Genomic DNA, 22,274 nt, shown 5'->3' on the forward strand with positions numbered 1-22,274 from the left:
GCTCTTCTAACAGTGTTGTTGTCTCACCCATCAATGCAAACACATTTTCTTACTGCACTGTTTCTAATGATTAGATAATATAAGGGCCAGAGAGATAGTACAGTGGGTTGGGCACTTGCCTTGCATGCAACTGACCCAAGTTCAATTCCTGGTATTCCATACCAGGGAGTAATCCCTGAGCATCACCGGATGAGGCCCCAAAGCAAATATAAAATAAAATGCCATGTTATAAAACTCCTGCAAGAGGCCTAGCGTACAACACATGCTCAATATTTTATAACTACTATTATTATCATTATTCTCTTCCCTGCTGGAAATTGTCACAAAGCACGGTCTGAGGGTACCCATGCATTCCACATATTCCACTCCTTTCTTTCCTATTCCTCTCTTCTCCCTTTCCTGCATTGTCCACATGAAATTCTCTTTCCACATGCAGCTCTTTCCTCCCTGTGTCTCCCCCTGCAGCTTCCTTTCTCAGTTAACCAATCCCACCCCCCACCCCACCACCACCACCAAGATCCTGAGCAGGTCCAAAATTACAATCCCCTACAACCTTTCTTTCTTTTACTCCTTTGCCATCAAAAATGTGCTTTGAGGTGGTAATCTTTACCTTTTCTGTTTTTGTTGTTCTGTCTGGGGAGAGAACCAGGTTGGGAGGTTTCTACAGAGAGCAAAGGAAAGATGGGTAATGAGTTGCGATCAGGTGGCAGAATCACAAGGCAAAAGGCGAACATTTACTTCTACCCGTGCTGCCAAACTGGATTGTTTCTTCCTTGCTTAGCTTCTTAGAATGTTTGGTTGGGCCTGGCCAGGGTTTTGGTTTTGTGCAAAGTGGACAGCAAGTGGCCAGAGGTAGGGCCCAGCAGATAGGGTGCTTACCTTGAGCACAGCCAGCCCAGGATCGCAGCATCTATGACCCCCCACCCCCACACCCCCAGCCCATCAGAAGTGATCCCTTAATACAGAGCCCAGAGTAAGCCCTGAGCACCATTTGGTGTACCCCCACCCCAAATATAAATAAATAAATAAATAAATAAATAAATAAACCCAACAGCTTCCCTTCCACGGCTGATGCCAGCTCCAGTGATGTTAAGTTTTCGTAAGCCACTACCCAGAAGGCAAAGGAGTGAACAGAGATACTTAACCACCTTCTTGCTTTTCTTCTAAGGGTTGTCCTTGTATCTGAAGTATCTTCTGGAACATTATAAAAAAATTAAAAGCCACACCCAGGAACTTCAGGTAATTTCTTATCTGTGATGGTTCATTTTGACCCCTCCCTGGCACTTGACATTGTATGTTTGAACCCGGAGCTGTTACGTATTTTCTCCACTGGCTCATCAGTCCACCTCCCCCAAGAAATGTTTTCCAGTCCCTCTAATTGCATAGAGAGGTTCAGACACAGTTGATGAGACCACCCAGGAGGGCAAGGGCAAAGACAGTTGCTTGTTTTTCTCTGTCAAAAACTAGGCAAAACTTAATGTCATCAGATCTTTACAATTGTGCTTATTAAGTGCACTGGAGAAAGCAACTAGCCACAGGATAGGCAGCAGAATTACCAAAAGTCGTATTAATAGCAACCTTTTAGAAGAAGAATGATCCCTAGGGATTGCATTACTGAGCGCAATTACCATAACAGTGCTGTGAATAAGCAACCACCAAACCATAGTGACATCTCCCAGCTACTGTTCACTCTTCACGGGCCTCCATCAGCTTCTCCAATCCGGCCCTTTGAATTTACATGGCTTGCTCATCTATACCACTGCATTTGGGCTGGCTGGCCCTTAGCTGATTTAGACTGGCCCCAGCTGGAGGAGCCCTCCTGGGCCCTTCATCTCTCTTACCCAATAGCACGCCAGCCTGCACATTAGTCTCATGGTTATAGCAAGGAAAGCAGAAATCAGGCAGAGCGAGCAAACCCAATCAGAGCACTTTTCAGATTCTCTGCTTGCATTATGTTTACTAAGCAACCATTGGCCAGAGCAAGTTACAGGACTGAACTCATCATAAGGGGGCAGATCTGGTGGGCACTGCAAGATACATAGTCAAAGGCAAGGTCAGAGGAAGGATGAAGTAATTGCTGAAGTACTGCAGTCACCCAGATACCATCTAGTCCTGGGTCTGCAGTCTTTTCTATAAGAAACCTGAAGGTAAATATTTTAGATTTTGCAGGGCACTGATCATACCTACACAGCTGTAGAGCAAAACCTGCCGTAAACAATATGTAAATGAGGAAGCATGATAGTCATCAACTGGTTTTAATAAAACTTTGTATAAAAACAGACAATGGACCAGATCAGGAAGTGGACCTGACTGGTTCTACAGTAGTAGTTTATCAACACCTGGCCCAGTCCATTTTCCTCCTTTTAACATAGACAAGGGTAGGTGTTTTACAGATACAGAAACTCAAAGTGACTGTTTCAATGCACTATAGCTAGTTGATGGAAGAATCAAGACAAAAAGTTCAGACCTTCTGAGCCAGCTCCCTGCCTTTTCTCTTACACTCAAAAAATCATGACAATTCTAGCTATCATTTGCCAAGCACCTACTCTGTGCTAAGTGCCGTGCTGAGAGCTTTCCATGATCTTGTGTACGCAGCTCTAAGAACGTAGCTACTATTGTTAACCCCTTTTTCTAAATTAATAATTTACTAGAAAAAAATAGTACTGATAATCAGTACTGATAATCGGTTAATCCAAAATGAGTTCCTAATAACTATACAACTTTCCTACTAAAAAGTAGGCTAAGCATCATTTCACTGTTTTCATGAGAATTTTGTTGAAACTTTGCCCCTTCCCCCATAGATGGCAACTTGTAAAAAAAGAAAAACGATGTGGAAATAACTTCTTCCCCATCAGCTTCAGTTTCTTTTCCTCTCATCTCAGATCAAGATCACCAGTTCTCAGGAAACTCAGCAGTCTTTAATGCAAACAAAGCTGCAGGAGCATCAAGCAGAAAAGGAGAAGTTGAATGAGGAAAGGCTACAGGAAGAGGAGAAGCTGAAGGCCAGAATCAAGCAACTGATGGATGAGAAAGAGGTATAATCAGCCCTGCCATTCTCTTTGCTACTCGAAGCCAATAAAATGGCTTTTCTCTGAGAAACTAAAGGTGTTCATTTGGACGAATGTCAGAAACTCCTTGTGGGATGCTGCGGAACATATGGACCGTACGGAACATCATTCAGTGGGGTGAATGATGTTGGGAGGGACTGATGTGAAGGTTGAATTCCAACACCCAGAGCACAGACAACCTGATTTGGTTCGCTGCATTTTCTGGAAACAAAACCGTATTTGTGTATATTTAATTTTGCAGATATGAGTCATTATTGCAGGTCCTGGTTTGTGAATGACACACTGTTTCCAAGAGTGTAAGTTCTTATTGTTGTTACTATCATCATTATCACCATCAGTGCTTTTATTCCAGAATTGGACTTTCTTGGGGGTTGGCAGGAGGAGAGAGCAGCGTTGGACCCATTCAGTGGTGCTCAAGACTTCCTGGCTCTGAGCTCAGGGGTCACTCCCTAGTTATCAAACTGGGGTTTGCCAAATGCAAGGCAAGCAGCTTAGCCTCTGTACCGTCTCTCAGTCTCTCTTATTATTGCAGGAAAAACAAAAGGCCACAATTCCTACTTTCTTTTCTAGAAACCAAGCCACTTAGACGCTCCCATTATAGCCTGCCCTTCAAACTCCTGGGAAACTTTGAATCACTGTGAATAGGAATGTTGTGAAAATGCAAATTCCCACCACAGGTTAGGCAGGGCCTGTGATTCTGCATTTCTTCGTGTTTGCTTTTGCATTACAACCAGGGATGCCCAGGGACTATTCCCTGAGCTTGGGGGTGGAGGGGAAATTGATCCCTATGTTGCTCCGTACCTGGGGACCATTCCATGCCAGGGCATAAACCCCCCACATACAAAATATGTGCTCAGCCTGTTAAATCATCTCTCCTATATTTCTTTTATTTATTTCATTGTTGTTGTTGTTTTGTTTTGTTTTCAATTTGGGTTCACATCCAGTGGTACTCAGGGCTGACTCCTGGCTCTGCCTCAGGGATCATTACTGGTAGGGCTCTGGGAGACCATATGGGGTACCAGGGAGTGAACCCAGCTCCTCCACGTGTAAGGCAAACATGCTCCTCCATTGTACTATCACTCCATCTCCGTCTCCTATATATTTCTAACTAGTTCCTGGCTGGCACTACTAACCTAGGGCCACAGACTACATTTTTAGCAAATGTAGTGTCTTAAAGCTCTTCCCAGTGTTTCCTGGTAAGAACCATTTAGACTCTTGTGCAAACTACAAATGTGTGGGTTTCACCCCAGATCCACTGAATCAAAGTCTCTGGAGGCCAGGAAACCACATTTAGTAGGTTGATTTGGTGTCCCAGCCCTAGAATTGACCCTTCTTAATATTCAGGGACCTGCGATGAATTTGACAACCTCTTCACCACCACCTGAGATCCATGGTTTATGACTTTGGTCTTGTGGTTGTCATTTCAGAGGTCAGCCACACTAATGCCTCACTTCTATCCTTTCAGCCCCAGATGCTGAGCCCCCCGGGTTCAAGTCTCATGCCCTGGGATTTGTAAGGGCCCCGGGGTCGTTCCAACCTGCAACCACAAGTGAGAACCACCACACAGTCTGACCTACTCAAGACAGAAGCTTTTTTTCTTCTTTTTGGGTCACACCCAGTGATGCACAGGGGTTATTCCTGGCTCTGCACTCAGGAATTACTCCTGGTGGTGCTTGGGGGACCATATGGGTTGCTGGGAATCAAACCAGGGTCAGCCGCATGCAAGGTAAATGCCCTTCCCACTGTGCTATTGCTCCAGTCCCAACAGAAGTATTTGATCCCACTGAAGTCCTGCTCTTCCCCAGTACCTCCCTTCTCCTGGGAGAGGTCTGAGCCTACCACTCCCTCCCAGCTTTCACTAGCCCACTGACTTCCAGTTTGACCCAGCCTTCCCCATCCCTCGCCCCTGCCTCTTTCATTTCATCTTCCAGTGGTTGGCCTGTTTACCTCCAGAAGTCTTGTTCCTCTTCCCTCTGCTTCGTGTCATCTCTTTCTCTGCTTCACTTCCCTCTGTGAGGTGAAAGTTTTAAAAGGAAGTGCCGCAACTCCTGTGTGCGTGGGTGGCTTCTCGCCACGTGTGTAAGCAGGGTTGCAGCACCCCACCTTGTTCATAGCTCTTGATACTCCAGCCAAGACCTCCCAGGCTCCCACTTACAGCAGTGGCCCTGGCAGAAACAGTATTTCACAGGTTCCTTTCAAACCACCTTTAAGCAGAACACAGCACAGCACACATCACCTCCTACAGAATGGAGAATACTGTTGCAAGGTGACTGCTTAATGGCACAGCTGTATGTGCTAATGTTCCCCACAGGGGCTCATTCCCCAGACCCTGACTCCTCTGAAAGTGCCATCCCAGACCTCGGTGCCTATTTAATTTATTTTTGGTTTGGAGACCACACCCAGTGGTGCCTGGAAGCCAGCCCCCACTGAGTGTTTGGGGGATCCCTCTCAACAGTATTCATGGTGCTCCTGCAAACTTTGCACTCGGCCCATTGACTTACCCCTCAGTGCCTATTTTAAAGGAAACTTCCTCATACCATGTGATAGCATCACCCCGCCCTTTCTAAACACTCATTTGTGTATTCATCTCCTAATTGGTCATTAATTCTGCTCCTTCTCATGAATACTGACATGAATGAGGATTCTGTTTCAGTAAGAAATGCCAAAGACCTTTATCAAGCTAGCTTTATGAAAAATTATAAACTGTTTAAATGTCCCCAATTTGTTTACACAATAATCGTTTAGACCAAGGATCAGCAGACTCTTTTCATAAAGAGCCATATATAGTAATACTAATATAAAGTAAGTCCTTGCTTGCTGTTGAGAGAGGGCCTTGGAAATTACACTGTTAAGTGAAATCTGTCAGAATCAGTTTGATCCTAGGCTAATTGATTAAATAAGAGTTAAGTTCCTATGCTGTATTTTTGTTTTTTCTTCTAAAAAAAAAGAAAAAGACTTCTAAATAAAAACCAACAACGTCCCTAATATTAAACAATAGTTTGTCTTCATTCACTCATCCTCTCATTCTACTCACTGAGAGTCATGAGTGACCAGAGCCTCTCCCAGTAGATGGGCACCTCCCTAAGTAGGATGTCCTGCCATCATTGGACATATAAAACACACACACACACACATACACACACACACACACACACACACACACACACACACTCAAGATGTGCACTCAGGTGCCTATCTGTGACGGGGGGGGAAGGGGAGGGAACATTGGTACCATGCAAGACACACAGAAGTGGAAAGACATGCAAACTCCACACAGACTGTGGCCCTCACCAGGAATTGTCTTCTTTTTCAACAACCTTATAATTATGTTGACTTGAACAAAATGGCATTGTTAGGGGACTTTTTGTGTGTTTTGTTTTACAAGCCACTCTCTGCTCAACTTGTGATTGCTCAGTTCTGCTCTGGAGCGTGAAAGCTGCCCTATGCCATCCACGATGAGCATGGACGTACCCAATAAAGCTTTGCTACAAAAATCAGACAATGCACCAGACTCGACCCCAAGGCCAGAGTTTGCTTGCCCTGGTTTAGAAAACAGGCTCAAGAGTCCAGTGAACCAGGGTTCAATCTGCTTGTGTGATTCCTCAATCCCCTAAACCTGTTTCTCCTCTGCAAAGTGGAGGTGACAGAAGAAATGGTTGGTTTTCATGCATGAACAGTTACCATGTGACAAAGAATTCTTGTTTATCATTCCAGGTTTTCCCTTATACTCAGTGCTGTCAGTACCAGAGATATGGAGACCTCTATAGCTTCTCTCTAGATCGAGGTCTTACAGCTAGGGAACACCAGCCTGGGTCTCTAGTCTGTGCCCTTTGACCCCTGCTCCCCTGCTCCCAGTCCGTCTGTTGTACTGCCCCACCATCTCCCCAGGGAATCACCGTGGGTTGGCAGGGTGAGCTCGAGTCCACAGGCCCACCTTGGGAATGGTGGGCTGAACATGGCCATTCACTTTCAGGCACTGATGGAGGGCAGTACTCAAGAGAAAGCCAAAATGAACGAAGCCCTCGAGGAGGAACACAGGAAAGTCCAAGATCTCGAGAACCGCCTCATCCGCCAGAAGAAGGTACGAGGCGCAGAGGGAGCCTCGGCCTGAGCCCCAAACCAGGTCGCACAGCTTGGGAGGGGTCGGCCTGACTCTCTCATCTCTCATCAGCTGACCCCCAGCTCCTGTGCTCTCAGCCCCTCCACCCTGCAATGCTCAGCCTCTGCTCCGGGGGTGGTTGTGAGGAGCCAAGAGTTAAGCCATTCGGCACCTGGCCCTGGGCCCACTTTCCTGCCATGGCAACTGTGTGTTAAACAATGGCCGTTGACTTTCAGGCTTTGGAGGAGAGCATTACTCAAGAGAAAACCAGAGCGAAGGAAGCGCTGGAGGAGGAACAGTCCCGAGTCCGAGATCTGGAGAGCCGCCTGGCCCAACAGAAAGAGGTACGCAGCTCGCTCGCGGAGACAGAGTCCCACCAGCGCCTGAATCTCACTCCAGGGCCATACGGAAGTTAAGTTCCAACCACAGATGGGGATGGAAATGGGCGGAGCTTCCCTGGATTGATCTGTCCTAGGGGAGGGCTCAGCCACCTCAAGAAGGAGCAAGGTGGATCAGGGAGAGAGCCTTCGAGGGCTAGCCTGGAGAAGCAGCCAGAAACATTGCAGACGGGATAGAATACAGTCACAGACAGGGAGGAAGGGACCCATTGGAACTGGTGAGATCTGTCTTCTGAGTGGAGATGGTTGCCCCAAGCTTAGACATGAAGGAAATTAGCAGAGCCCTGGGACTTCAGACTGTGACCATTCTCCCACTGGCTGAAATCGTCCAGCCATTGACTCCACCAAAGAATTTTCTACAAGCTCGGGCATTCCTTCCCAAATGATCATGTCCAGTTAACTCTACCTCTGGCTGCCCAGAAGGTGTTGCCATCCCCGGCCTCAGGTAAGGGTCCTTCATAACTCACTGTGTCCACTTCCCCTGGCCTTTTTGATTGTCACAGCCCTCGCTGCTCCCCAGGCTCAGAACCCTGATGTCATGCTGTGTGCCTCACAACTCATCCCTCTGACCTGTGTCCTCTCCAGAAGCCACAGGCTGGCAGCTCACTGGCCGAAAGGGCCTAGGGGCCATATTATATTAAGCCCAGTGGTAGCTTGTTTTGAGTTCATTATGGGGCCGTGGAAAGAGAAAAATGGGCAGAAGCCCCAGTTTTGGTCCCTGGCACCACATGGTCCTCCAAACATGGTCCCCAAGTATCACACAAGTGCTGGGGGCATCCCCAAGCACTGCCAGGGGGGTATCCCCCTGCCACCACTACCACCACCCCCTTTGCAGCCAAAAAAAAAGCCATAATTTTTTTCCCAAAATATTCCGCTGTCCCAGGCTGGAGAGATGGCTTAGAGGGCCAAGCACATGCTGGTCTTGGGGGTGGGTGGGGCCCAGCTCCACCCCCAGCACCGCACGGTCCCCTGAACACCACTGGGAGTGATCCTCCAGCCAAGAGCCAGGGGTCAGCCCCCAAGCACGGCCAGGTATGACCCTAAAAAAACAGCAAAGTGCCAATTTTCCTCTTCTCTTGAAGTCAGGAAAACCAGTTCTCGTTCCATTTCCAAGAAACGAGCGGGGACTTGAACCCACAGGAGTTCAGCTTGGCTGCTTTCTCCCCATTCCCTGTTACATGAAATGCAGTCTCTGGGGCCCTGGAGATACCTGAGTCTGAAAGTCAACATCTGCGCTCCTCTACAGTAAGCTGGCCAGACCCGGACATGGCCCTCCAGCCACGGTTCCCAGGGGGACCCACTCCCCTCCTTTGTGGGAGGCGTGGCGCTGCCCACTGTTATGCCCAAGAGAGCTCTCCGGAGAGATCTGTTACCTCTGTGGCCGTTTTCTTTGTGAGCCCCCTCTTGGAGATCTGTCACGTGATGCTTTCCATTAGCTCTGCAACCCCGAGGGGGCCTCAGAGGTGAGACATGCAGAGGAGAAGGCTGACTCCATGGCCTGAGGAGACCCACATTCAGATCCTGACCAGGCTCCATCCTCACAGGCTGCAGCAGATCAAGCCATACCTGCCTCTAAAGGTGGCCGTGAGGGAGCGGGAGCGATAGCACAGCAGGTAGGGCGTTTGCCTTGCATGCAGCCGGCCTGGGTTCGATTCCCAGCATCCCATATGGTCCCCTGAGCACCGCCAGGAGTAATTCCTGAGTGCAGAGCCAGGAATAATCCCTGTGCATTGCTGGGTGCATTGCCAGGTGTGACCCAAATAGCAAATATATATATATATATATATATATATATATATATGGCAGTGAGGCTAGAGGCTATGAAGAGCTTGGCTGGAATTGCCACTCACCCAGTGGTCATTATTAGTGCCATCAGGTCTCTATCCCTGACTAGCGCTAGGTGCTTCTCAGTGCTCACTGGTGCCATCCTCATGCCCCAGAGAAAAAATCCGTACCCGCTCAGCCCTGAGAAGGACAGAAAGCCTCCAGAGTCGCTGAGATTCCACACTAGGAGGAGAGGGGGATGTTTATGTGTTGGGGCTCCTGAGGATTTCCCCAGATAGCTGTGCTCTGCAGCCCTCTGTAAACAGTGTCAGGGAGGCTGGGTGCTGAGTTCTTTCTCCAACGGCAGGAGGAGATAAGAGGAGGCTCTCACTAGGGATTGGTAGGGTCAAAGGCTGCCAGGAGGTCAGAGATCAAAGCGCAGGGCAGGGGAGGCCCTTGAATTGAGGGATACAGGGTCATGGGGGGACCTGAGGAGAGAGATTTAAGGACAACGGAACAGGGAACAGTCTAATTGCAGGACAGAGCATGGCTAGGTCACCCGAGGACTCATAAAATGCAGTTTGTCAGCCCACTGGTCCTGCCTGAGCCGCTCTGGGTTTCCTGCCTGGCCCGGAAAGGGGTGAGGCTGGGATCTGAGATGAAAGGCCCAGACACAAGATGTGCGTGTGTGTGTGTGTGCGCGCGCGCGCGCGCGCGTGCGCGCGTGCGCACGCCACTTCAAGTAGTTCTTTGATTTTCTTTTCGTCAGATCTTCCACTGCATTATCAGATAAGTCTTTTGTTGTTTTTTTCTTTTTTCTTTCCCTTTTCTTTTTTGGGCTACCCTCTGTTCAGTGCTGTGCTGGGAAGGCCATGCAACGGTGGGCGTGGAACCTGACCTTCCACAGACAGACCTGTGCCCATAGCCCATGCTTCAGGCACTCTGTCTCTCTCTGTCTCTCTCTCTCTCTCCTCTCTCTTTCTCTCTCTCTCCCTCTCCATCCCTCTCTCTTTCACTCTCTCTCTCTCTCTTGCGCGCGCACTCTCTCTCTCCCTCTCCATCTCCATCCTTCTCTCTCTCTCTCTCTCTCTCTCTCTCTCTCTCTCTCTCTCTCTCTCTCTCTTGCCTCTGAAGTCAGTAGAGTCACTAATCACAGTGAGGTCATGGGGGAGGTTCATTCCCATCACCAGCATGGGTGAGTCAGGAGCACAGTGGCTGAGAGGCAAGGCCCTGTGCGAGAGGGGTGCTAGAACAGAGGGAACCAGCCCCCCACAGTGCCCCTGTCAGCTGCAGGGGAGCTGAGAAAAAAGCCCGTAAAGCCCGTAGGTGGACATGGATCAGAGAGAGTGAAGCAGTCCTGCAGGCTGGAAAGCACTGAAGTCTCTTCCTCAGCCTAGGGAAAGTATCTCCCCTGAAAGCAGCCTCGGGGCTCAAAATCCCCCCCTAACACACACCACCACCACATTCCTATTCTCTGCTTTCTTTCTGGTAGAGGAATCCCCTGGGTTGTTTTGTTTTGTTTTGTTTTGTTTTGTTTACACCACTTTTCATGCAAAATAAGCCCTATCTTGGGTAACACTTTTTTTTTTTTTTGTGGGCTGGTGGGGATCTAACCACAGGTTGTAATGGAAACGGTGTTCCAAGTTCCAGACACCTGACAGTTTAAAACACTACCCACCGACCGGAAAATCCAGTGCCCTTCAATTGTAGAGTCACTAGGAATGGCTAAGTTTTAAGTCTTTTGTGAGGATGGAGCCAGTTAAGGTTTCTGAACTTCCCCCATACAAGGTGGACTAGAGCATCAGCTTCCCTCCCTCCTCCTTGTCTGAGCCTCCGGTTCCCCCACCCCACCCCTCCCCAGAGAGCTCTCTAGAAACCAGCCTTCCCCTTGAAACCTGATTCGCCAGTAAGAGATTTACATCAGTGATGGGAAAGTCCATCAGGAAGGGCCATCTCAGCCCAGAGCCTGCCTGGCTGCACCCCATGGTCAGAGCTCAGCCTCCAGAATGCCACAGGCCTGGCTCCCTCCTCTCTCCGAGGGCCTCGGCAGACAGGCTGCTTGCTTCCTCCTCCGTGAATTCAAACCCAGGCCCCACCCTGGCCCCAAAGCTTGACCCAGACCCTTACAGACTCTCTGTTCCCCCGTTTCTTCACCCCTCGTGTGGGGCCACGAACCACACTTGTCTGAGTGACCGTGAGCACCAGCTGGGTGGGAAGTGCTGGCAGACCTGGGTGCCACACCAACCCCAGCGCTCAGCCATGTGCCATTACCTGTCTCTGTATCACCAGCAATGGCCGCTAAGTGTGCGGCAGCCTAAAGACCTGTGATCTGACTTTCAGGTTTTGGAGAGCAGCATGGCCTTTGAGAAAAGGAAAGCAAAGGAAGCCTTAGAGACGGAAAAGAGGAAAGTCCAAGATCTGGAGAACCACTTAACCCAGCAAAAGGAGGTATGGGGAGCACACACACACACACACACACACACACACACACACACACACACACAGTGGGCCATGGCAGACAAAGCCCCTCTGGAAGAAGCGTCGAAGACAGAAATGAGGCCAGGCTTTTGTGCCTGAAGCAGAGTGTGTGGGGTGCAGTGGGGAGAGGTTAGACCAGAGCTTCCATTTGAAGGGCCCTGGGTCACTTCGTACAATTCACCGAGCGTCCTGGGTCTCAGTTTGCCTGTGTGTAGAATGGGGATGCAGCAATTCCTGCCCTCTGGATTAAAAGAGCTCATGTAGAAAGTTCTAGATCTGTACCTAGAGCATAGAGGGCCCTCTGCCAAAGCATTCCCTGTTCCACTCCCTAGACACGTGGTGGGGTGACAAGGATTGGGGCGAAGCTCCAGGAGAGAAGTCCTAGGTTGGAGTCTGGGCTGGTCGCTCAGCCATCCTCCTCCTTCTCCTGATCATCAGAAATGATTTCAGGGCCTGGGGAGATGAGTTCAAAGGGATGGCACACCTGCCGTGCAGAATCGAGGCTGGAAGTTCCATCGCCTAGGGCACCAGGTGGCCCCTGAGCACCTCTTGGTGCGACCTTATCAGCACCACTTGTCTGGGAGTATCAGACCCACACAGCCCGTGGAGTGACCACAGGGCTCAAGCTTTGCACAGGGCAGTGAGGTGTTGGGGGAGGGAAGTGAGGGAGCAGGGTGTGTCGCGGGAGGGCAGCAAGGGGGCAGGGGTGGCGGGGGTGTCAGGACACTAGGCCACAGCAGCAGGAAGAGCATTGCACCAAATGAGAGAGATAAGGAAAGTATTTACGACGCAGCAGGAAACAGGCCCTCCCAGCTGTGTCCACCCACTTCAGACCTCCAAGCCCACCCAGGTGGAGAGTGACGCACACCTGTGGGTGTGAAGGGAGTAGAACAACCCGAGCACTCCAGTGGCAGGGAAGGGCCGTCCAGATAGAAGTAGGGCCTCGTGGTGCGGGGAGGGGGAGGGTGTTTGTGTGCCAGGTCCAGGCAGAGCTGGATACCCACCCTACGGGCCAGAGCCTCACACAGGGCAGCCCCATAGCCAGTGGGGGTGCTGGGGAGTGCAGTGGGGGTGGGATGGAAGGAGGGGGAGGCAGGGGAGGGGGATGGAAGGGGAGCCCAATGGGGCCAGTCAGCAGCCATCTTCAGAAACCCTGCTCCACTCTGGGGACAGAGGGGGACAGAATCAGAATGACACTTGTTGACGACCCTCACAGAACCTCCAGGAACAGAGCTGAGGGTGCTGAGTGATTTCACTCCGTCTCCCTCGCTGGCTCACACAGATTTCCTGAGCACATGCTGTGTGCTCAGGCGCACAGCACAGGCCCTGTCAGAGACTGGGAACAGTGCCAAGGGCCAGGTCAGCCCCCCCCAGAGCTTCCACTTACGGCAAGTGAAGGGGACAGACAAGCCAAGACAGCCAAAGTGCAGGATCGCTCTGGTGCCAGGGACCATGGGGAACGGGGACGAGGAGGAGAGGATACCAAGGAGGCTGGAGGGCTTCTCCAAGGAGGTGATAGTTGAGTGAGACTGGGGTCACTCAGGGTCTGCACCTGGGTCAGGGTCCAAGATCAAGAACGGGGACCAGGAGGCTGTTGCAGGCAGGGGTATGAGGGATGAAATTAAAGCTGGAGAACGGTGTGTGCATGAGAAGTGCAATTAATCGTGTTGTGAACCCCACTACCTCAATTAAAAAAAGAAAGAAAGATGGGGCCAGGGTGATAGTACAGTGGGTAGGGCTTTTGCTTTGCACGTGGCTGACCTGGGTTCAATTCCTGGCATCGCATATGGTCCCCCAAGCACCGCCAGGAGTAATTCTTGAGTGCAGAGCCAGGAGTAACCCCTGAGCATTGCTGGATGTGAAGAAAGAAAAAGGAAGGAAGGAAAGAAGGAAGGAAAGAAGGAAGGAAGGAAGGAAGGAAGGAAGGAAGGAAGGAAGGAAGGAAGGAGAAAGAAAGAAAGAAAGAAAGAAAGAAAGAAAGAAAGAAAGAAAGAAAGAAAGAAAGAGTGAGTTTAATAAAGTTGGGGTAAGATAGGAGTCAAATTCAGGGTCCAGGGAAGAGACAAGAGGCAGAAACTCTGATAGACTAAGCCAGGCACGGTTCCAAAAATCTGCCAAGCGTCAGTTCCGGTTCAAATCCCAGCTCTACCCTAACATGCTGTGTGACCCAGGCAAGCCCTCTGGCCCCCTCTGTGCCTTCCTCTGTAATATGGGGGGCAGTGACAGAACCCTGCTGGAAGGTGGTTGTGAGGAGTCATGGCCTCATTGTGAAGCACTGCCAGGCCAAGGGCAGGGTCCAGCGGGGAGGGGAGGAAGGGAGGAGCACAGGGGCTGTGGGCTGGGGAGGGGGTGGGGAAACTCGGGGGCATGGACAGTCAGCCGGATATCGTGGTGGTGGAATTGTGCCAAAACAACAAAGCAAGCATCAGAATCCAGGTAGGGCAGGGTGCTCTGACTTCCCGAGGGTGGGGCCCAGGCTGTGGACAGTAGCTGCCCCTCTGCGTGGTCCCTTCTCCAGAAGGGCGGGACCCTGTGCCAGTCAAAGTATGGAGAGTTCAGCAGATCCAGCTTGGTACCCGCACTGGAGAGTGCTCAGCGTCCTCCTCCTCATTTCCATGTGTGACGTGCCAGCCACGGGCCCTAAAGGATGGGAAATCGGCCTGCCCGGGGGGCTGGTGGAAGGGGACAGGCAGGGCAGGGTCTGGACAGTCTTGGGAGGACTTGACCATGGGGAAGCCCCTTCAGGGCGCTGAGTTGGAGCCCAGAGGAGTGAGGAGCCCTTGGTGCAAGGCCGGGGCATGGGAGCAGGAGAGGGTCGAGGGTGCCACGGACTTGGCTACCACATTAGGAAGGTGGCCCCTGCCCCAGGACCCCTCTCACAGCCCCTCCCCACCCTGCACAGCCTCCCTGTGACCACTGTCACCGGACACTATTTTTTGGCTGATAATGGCCAAGACAGAGACCAGTGAAAAGCTGGGGTGAGAACAGGCCACATGATCCTAACCCTTCCACATGGCCGCATCTCAGTGCATGCCCCTCCAGGCCATCCTCCCTGGTGTATGCACAGATTTCCATAGTTTCTCCTAAATTGTGTTTGGGAGCATGACTGGGGGACTTTCACACTTTGGTTGTGGCCTGCTGTAGGCAAGGCTGACCTCAGCTCCTTCCTCTCTCCCCTTTCCATGTGTGACGTGCCAGCCAACAAGGAGACAGTGTCTCCAACAAGGAGACAGTTAAAGTGCCACACTGTCCTGGACATCTGTCTTTGTTTGTTTGTTTGTTTTGCTTTTTTGGGTCATACCTTTTTTGGCAATGCACAGGGGTTACTCCTGGCTCATGAACTCAGCATTTACTCAATTACTGCTGGTGGTGCTCAGGGGACCATATAGGATTCTGGGAATCGGCCACGTGCAAGGCAAATGCCCTACCTGCTGTGCTATCGCTCCAGCCCCGACATCTGTTTTTTGAATCCAAATCTTTGTAGGCTGGAGACACACGCCAGCCCCCCAGCCCAGTCTCAGTGTTGTTGTAACCTGCTGAGACAGGAAGGATGATCACCACCTCTACCCCCCCTCCCCCCAAACCCAGGTACTTCCAAGGGGGCCACCGGGTACCAACAGAACTGGATTAGTCGGGCTAGCGACAGGAACACTGTCTGCAGCTGTTATTTCCTCAATACGGACCTCAAGGGCATGAAACCCCACCTCCCAGGCTCTTGCCCACCCTCCCCCCCTACTCAGGAGTCTCATCTCCCACCCGGGGGCGGTGGGGTGGGGGAGTCCTATCTCTTGAGCTTTCTCCCCTCAGCCCTGAGTCACAGGATTACTCATCCTGTCTTCTTCCCTGGGCGCTGGCACTGTTTCCCTCCTGCCCCCTGCCCTCAAACTGTGCATCACTGCCTTCCAGATTGAGGAGAGCAGCATCGCCTATGAGAAAAACAGAGCGATGGAGGCCATCGAGAAGGAGAAGAAGAGGGTGCAAGATCTGGAGAACCGCTTAACCAAGCAGAAAGAGGTATGTGGGTTCATCTGGAAAGGTGCCCACGGCAGTGGGATTCCAGGCTCAGGCAGGGAGCTCAGGCTGTGGGACAGGAGCACCTTACTTGGCTTCCCATTCTTGAAACACAGAAGAATGCCCCCAAGGCTGATGGCTAACATACTCGACCTAGAACATTCCCTGTGACTGTGCGCCTGCTGCCTGTGTGGGCTGCTTTCTTTCATTCATTCATGGTTGCTCTTGCCAGCAGATGGCTGGGAAGTGGAAGGGACAGATTGGAGCCCAGAACCCTTTATGGCCACCCATTCTCCCTCTGGTGTACCCGAGCTTTGTGTGGGCTCGGCTGTCTGCGGATAAAAGAGGGCTGTCAGGATCTGGGCACCTGAATTTCTCAGCCCCTAGATGTCTGCAGCAGAACTTGTCATCATGATCGTGCCCATCCTAATCAGCCAGCATTCCGTGGAAGCGCAGATGCAGTAGAAGGAAGTTGCCTTCCTCTGTAGCTGTGTAGTTGCGACGCCTCCTAACTGCAGGATGTCACTCGCTGCTCCTGGATCTCAGCGTTACAAGGAAAACACAATAGTCCCTATCTTAAATGCCCAGGCCAAGGAGCATACAACCAGGAAAGAGTGGGTTGCACAGAAACAGAGCAAAATACAGCTTTGAAGGATTTTTCAAGACCCAGTGGAGTCCAAAAGATCTTTAACTCTAGTCACATCAATCTTCAAAGATTCTCAAAGATCAGCATGTGGACCATCACGAGGAGACTTTTACCTTAAACGTTCATCTCCTAAACCTGCCCTGTGCTCATTCACTGTGGAGTCCACTCAGGCATTTGCATTTTCATAGACAACTAAGTGACACTAGGGCACTTGGGGTGACTTCGTAGGAAGGAAAGCAGCACCAGGAATGCACATCTGGATTAGTACAGGTCAAGCCCCCTCCTCTTGCTCCTTTTTTTGTAAAAGGGGTCCTGTCCAACTAGAGTGTGCGTAGGACACACTCAGCAAGTGAGGAGAAGCGATGTCCGACATGGACTTTGTGTCTGGGGCTGGTGCTCGGTGGGCAGACTGGGCACATGGCATAATGCTGTGGGGCAGAGATAGCCTAGAGAAGCCCTGTGTTTGCATAAAGCCCATTCGCCAGCTGACTCCCAGTGGCTCTTTTGTGAAATACTTTAATGAAGGGAAAGGTGGTGGTCCATGTAGAGTATATGCCTTGCATTGTGTGAGGCCTGGGAAAAGAAAAGAGAGAAGAAAAGTAAAAGTAGAGAAGCGGGGAGGGAAAGGAGAGAGACTTCAATCAGGAGTAGGAGGAAAGGAGAAATCATTTAAAATTTTAAGAGGAGTGGAAAAGTGAATGAGGAAAAGACTAAGGGGTAGTGAATGAGGACCAGAGCAATAGTACAGCAGGTAGGGCACTTGCCTTGCACGCAGCTGACCTAGATTCAATCCACAGTACCCCACATGGTCCCCCAATCACCACCAGGAGTAATTTCTGAGCACAGAGACAGGAGTAACCCCTGAGCATCGCCAGGTGTGACCCAAAACCAACGCCCCCAAAAGGCTAATGGGGAACAAGTGGGCATAGTGAACTCAATGAATGGGTCCCAGTTTTCTGGCAGTTAAAGTGAAAGGAGAGTCCAGTTGCAGTTCAGTAGACCAAAGTGGACCAACTACTCTTGGAAACAGGACTGTTTGTGATTCTGGCTCCAGAGTCCTAATACAGAGGACTCCCTCCTCACCTACAGCCCAAGGACAGTGGGTTCCCTCCTCACCCACAGCCTAAGGGCAGTGTGACATGAGATAACAAGGTCTTGTGACAGTCCTCAAGGCAGCTTGCATATCGGAAATCTGGGAAGTGTGGGGAAAAGAAATGAGCAGGCCAGTTGCTTATTTGAATGCTGTTCTACTTGTTTATGCAGAAGAGCCAGCAAAGGATTGATCTCATCCACAAAGACAAAAGAAAAAAAAACCCAAAACAAAACATAGGTTTTATATATGAGATAGGGGAGAGCAAGAGGGACAATAGCTCAGACTGGACCAGAGTCATAGTACAGCAGGTAGATGCTTTCCTTGCATGCGACCAACCCAAGGTTTGTTCCCCGGCATCCCATATGGTCCACTGAGTCCCACCAGGAGTGATCCCTGAGCACAGATCCAGGAGTTAATCTCTGAACACCACCAGATGTGATGACTCCCCGCAAAAAAACCCCAAAAATCTAAGAAGAAAATAAGATCAGATCTATGTCAGCAGTGGGCTTGATTCTGCACTAGAGTGAGCTGCCAGAGTGGAGATGGGAGGCAGCAGGTGACTCCCTGGGGCAGCCTCATTTCCTACAGAGAAGCACCTCGGCCCCTGGAATGTTGGGTGGTGAGCTGACGTGATGGGCTGCTCTGCACCATGCCTTCCATTGTCATCGCCAGCCTCTCCTTAGGCCAGAGCCATGTTCTGTCCACAGTGGGGCTTGTCAACAGTAACGCAAAGTGAAGAACCTCAGGAGGAATGAAGGGTACTCAAGGTTGTGATAAAGAGGGGAAGGTGACTCCCAGATGAGGCTAGAGGAGAGATGGGGTAACGTGGTATACTTTAAAAAAAAATATTTTTGGTATTGAAATAAGTGTCCCTGTTTACTGTGTTTATTCTGGAAATTAAGAGAAATTTTGGGAAATATAGAAAATCACTAGAAAGCAAAACAGCACCAACTTCCATTACACAGAGCAGAGCTGCCACGGGTGACATACTGCCAGATCCCAGACTACACACACAGTCACAGACACACAGACTCACACACACACACACACACACACACACATTCATTAATCATTACCATAGATGCAAGCACGGATTGGTTTATTACAACATGATCTGCGTTGTGATATGAAACATGCTGATTTGGAGGCTCCTTTTCTACCGAATATTTTGCGTAAACAGAATACTGTTTGGACATTAGTGAACATGCTTCCAGCCGCACAATGGATGACCTGGGTTTATGCTACATCGGGTGAGCCCAAATTTATTTACCTTTCCCCGGTGGTCAGCACTGGGGCTATTTCTCATTTTTCTCCAGAGTAAACAATGTTTGGTTGAACAGCACACACCCTCCCTGCCTCAATCTTTGTGCATGTGTGTGCCTGCTCCCTGCTAACCAATTTCCAAGAGTGGAACCACTGAGCCCCAGGGTTTGAAGACATTCAGGCTCATGAAGATGTGTTCCCAAATGGACGCCCCCACCCCTGGAAAGGTCTTCTTCACACCTTTTTTTACCTTACCACCAACAGAGTCTCAGAATGCCCAGCATGGCACTCAAGAACCTATTTTCTATCAGATTAAGTAACGTTCATGAAAAGGCAACTCATACTGTGTGCTTCAAACACTGTGACATTCTGGTGAGGGCAAAGCTATGGTACCAATCAGGAGAGGAATGAATGGGAGGTTCACAGGCGCTCTGGGCAGCAACGTTCCTGTAAAGCTTATGTCAGACTTGTGTCTAAACCCATTCATGGTACAGCCAGTTGACTGGAGGTTCTGTTTTTGGGCCGGCAGATAAGGATGTCCTGAGACTCATAGGCAGTGTTAATTAATAAATGTAGTGCTTTAAGGAGGGAGGATGCTAGGGAATACCCAGGAATTCTCTGTGCCTTTCTCTTGGTGTGGCTTGCAGTTTGGCCCTCAACCTAAAACACTGTCCTCCCGTTGTTCATCGATTTGCTCGAGCGAGCCCAGTAATGTCTCCATTGTGAGACTTCTTGTTACTGTAATTAAAGGTAATTACCTTTGTAATTGTAAAGGTAATTTGGCATATTGAATACTCTCGGTAGCTTGCCAGGTTCTCCGAGAGGGGCGGAGGAATCGAACCCGGCTCTGCCAGACTGCCTACACACAAGGCAAACACCCTACCGCTGTGTTATCACTCCAGCCTTAAAATCAGTACATAAAGTACAAAAAGCCCCAGCCCAGCATCCCTTGCAGTACCCACATTCCGTTATCTGAGGAACAAAGAGAATGACTCCTGGCAATCCAAGACTGAGAGATCTGGCTTCACGGTTGAGAGATTTGCGACACTCAAGGACATGGTGACTCAAGTCCCATTGTGGGGAGCTTCGGAGAAAAGTGGGGGAGGTGTCATCTCAGTGCAGAGATGATAGAGGGCAGTGGAGGGAGATCCATGAAATGAAGGGATGAAGGAACTGGGCACATTTATCCTGGAAAACAAATTGAGAGAGATGACAGCCCTCCTCAAATATTTAACGGTCTGTCTCATAAAAGAGAAATAAAACTTACTCAATGAGCTCCAAGTGACAGAGCTGAGCTCAGCGACCAGAAATCACAAGGAGACAGATCTCAGCTGAATCTAAAAAAGTGTGCCATAATCATTGGCACCTGCCTGAGAGAGAGTGGATTCTGTGTTGAGACTCGACAGGAGGGGCTGGAGCGATAGCACATCGGGTAGGGTATATGCCTTGCATGCAGCCGACCCGGGTTTGATTCCCAGCATCTCATATGGTCATCCGAGCACCGCCAGGAGTAATTCCTGAGTGCAGAGCCAGGAGTGACCCCTATGCATCGCCAGGTGTGACCCAAAAAGAAAAAAAAAGAGAGAGAGACTCAGCAGGAGGGTCTCTATTCTAATAGAGTTCAGCTCCCCTCGGAAAATGGGGAGAGTTGGGCAAGGGCAAAATACTCATTTTTGAATTTCTGCTCATTCGATGTTTTCTATTTGTCTAGGAAATAGACTTAAAGGAACAGAAAGAGGATATTTTAAATAATAAATTAAGCGATACGCTGGCCCTGATAGAAGAATTAAAGAGAGCCAAGAAGGCTGAGAGTCTAAGAGCGGACAATCTTGCCAAGAAATTAAATGAAACATTAGCTGAGCTGGAAACTTCAAGGACACAGTTGGTAAGTTGGGGCAGGGCCAGAGGGTTTTCTTTCAGTGCAACACGGCAGAGCCTGAGCACGCGTGTCTGTGACTCAGAAGCCAGAGTCTCTGCCTCGATAAGCTCTATGGGGCCAGACTAACACGGCAAGTCATCCCCTGGCCTCAACCCACTAGATGCCAGTAATACCCTGCTCCTCGGTTATAACAGCCCGAAAGGTCTCCAGACCTTCCCCCGGGTGCCAAGAGTTGGTTTACAAGGAAAGGTAGAGCCTCGCTGCTTAGAGGGAGGCTAGGAGGTCCTCTCTGTAGAGCCTTCTGGGGCATTGCAAGGCAGGAACCTCATGGGATTGGGCTGCAGGACAGAGAAACCAGGGGATACAGTCATCAGCCTGGTTTTCCAGTTTGTTTTTGTTTTTGAACCTCACCTCACGGTGCCCATTGGTTGCTCTTGGCTCAGTGCTCAGATGTTTCTCCGAAAGAGTTTCAGTGTCAGTCACAGGAACTTGGGCCTCCTGCATGAAAAGCATGTGCTCAGCCCTTAGAACCACCTCCCCTCCAGAGACTTTCAAATCAGGCTTTAAAGGTTTTTCTTTGTTTTTTGAGGTTTTTTTTCTTTTCTGGTGGTGTTTTGTTTCTTTCCCTTTTGGGGGGGCCCACACCTGGTGATACCCAGGGCTTACTCCTGGCACTGTGCTCAGGGTTCACTCCTGGTGGTTCTCTAGGGACCAGGTGGAGTGTCAGAATTCCAACCACAGTCAGCTGCATGCAAGGCAAACCCTCTACTCGCTGTGCTACCTCTCAGGCCCTGTTCTAAAGTTTTAACTTGGGCAAGGGGGAGGCGGGGATGGCAGGGCCAGGGATAGCTCAGTCATGGGGAGCCAGCCCTGCAGGCCTCAGGTTCCTACACACTGTCACACACACTGTCCTCCTGTTGTTCATCGATTTGCTTGAGCGGGCCCAATAACGTCTCCATCGTGAGACTTGTTGTCACTGTATTTGGCATATTGAATAACTCTCGGTAGCTTGCCAGGCTCTCCAAGAGGGGCGGAGGAATCGAACCCTGCTCGGCCGGACTGGCTGCGCGCAAGGCAAACACCCCTACTGCTGTGCTATCACTCCAGCCCTACACACCTAGTGCAATCCCACAACACTGCTGTTTGTGATCCCCAGTGCCACAACGCAGCGCTCACGGCCTCAGTGCTTCCCAGATAAGTGTGTGCAAACACCACAACCAAAGACATGTGTCCTTCCCCCACGCCACCCCCAGTCATCACCACGGCTACAAAGGGAAGAGAAGGGGAAAGCTGTCAGGTCTGGGCTCAGCCCTTGAAGGCTCAGAAGCAGGGCTCAGGGCTGTCCTTTATTCACAACCGAGGGGTCTATGGGGCAGCAGGGGTTCTTCCGGCAGAAGCACACAGACGCAGTTAGAGAGGGACTGGAGGGGCTGTAGAGATTGCAGGCTCAGGCCTGGCTGACTGTCGCTATAGCTCCAAATCGTTAAGCACCTAGATGGCAGGAACGGCAGACGAGTGGGGAGGAAGGAGTCACGAGAGATGTGAGAGAGATGGAAGGAAGGAGACTCAAAAACT

General features: G+C 50.4%; 1 protein-coding gene across 1 annotated transcript in view; it reads left to right on the top strand.

Moving 5' to 3' along the window:
* Positions 1-22,274, top strand: part of FHAD1 (forkhead associated phosphopeptide binding domain 1) — a 118,990-nt gene that overhangs the window by 66,684 nt on the left and 30,032 nt on the right. Inside the window, exons 15-21 of the mRNA XM_056122915.1 lie at positions 1,169-1,239; positions 2,883-3,035; positions 7,042-7,149; positions 7,404-7,511; positions 11,670-11,777; positions 15,714-15,821; positions 20,532-20,705. Coding sequence (XP_055978890.1) covers positions 1,169-1,239; positions 2,883-3,035; positions 7,042-7,149; positions 7,404-7,511; positions 11,670-11,777; positions 15,714-15,821; positions 20,532-20,705 — 830 coding nt within the window. The remainder of the gene's footprint in view (positions 1-1,168; positions 1,240-2,882; positions 3,036-7,041; positions 7,150-7,403; positions 7,512-11,669; positions 11,778-15,713; positions 15,822-20,531; positions 20,706-22,274) is intronic.

The sequence above is a fragment of the Sorex fumeus genome, unplaced genomic scaffold, assembly GCF_029834395.1.
Source record: "Sorex fumeus unplaced genomic scaffold, SorFum_2.1 ptg000047l, whole genome shotgun sequence".
NCBI lineage: Eukaryota > Metazoa > Chordata > Mammalia > Eulipotyphla > Soricidae > Sorex > Sorex fumeus.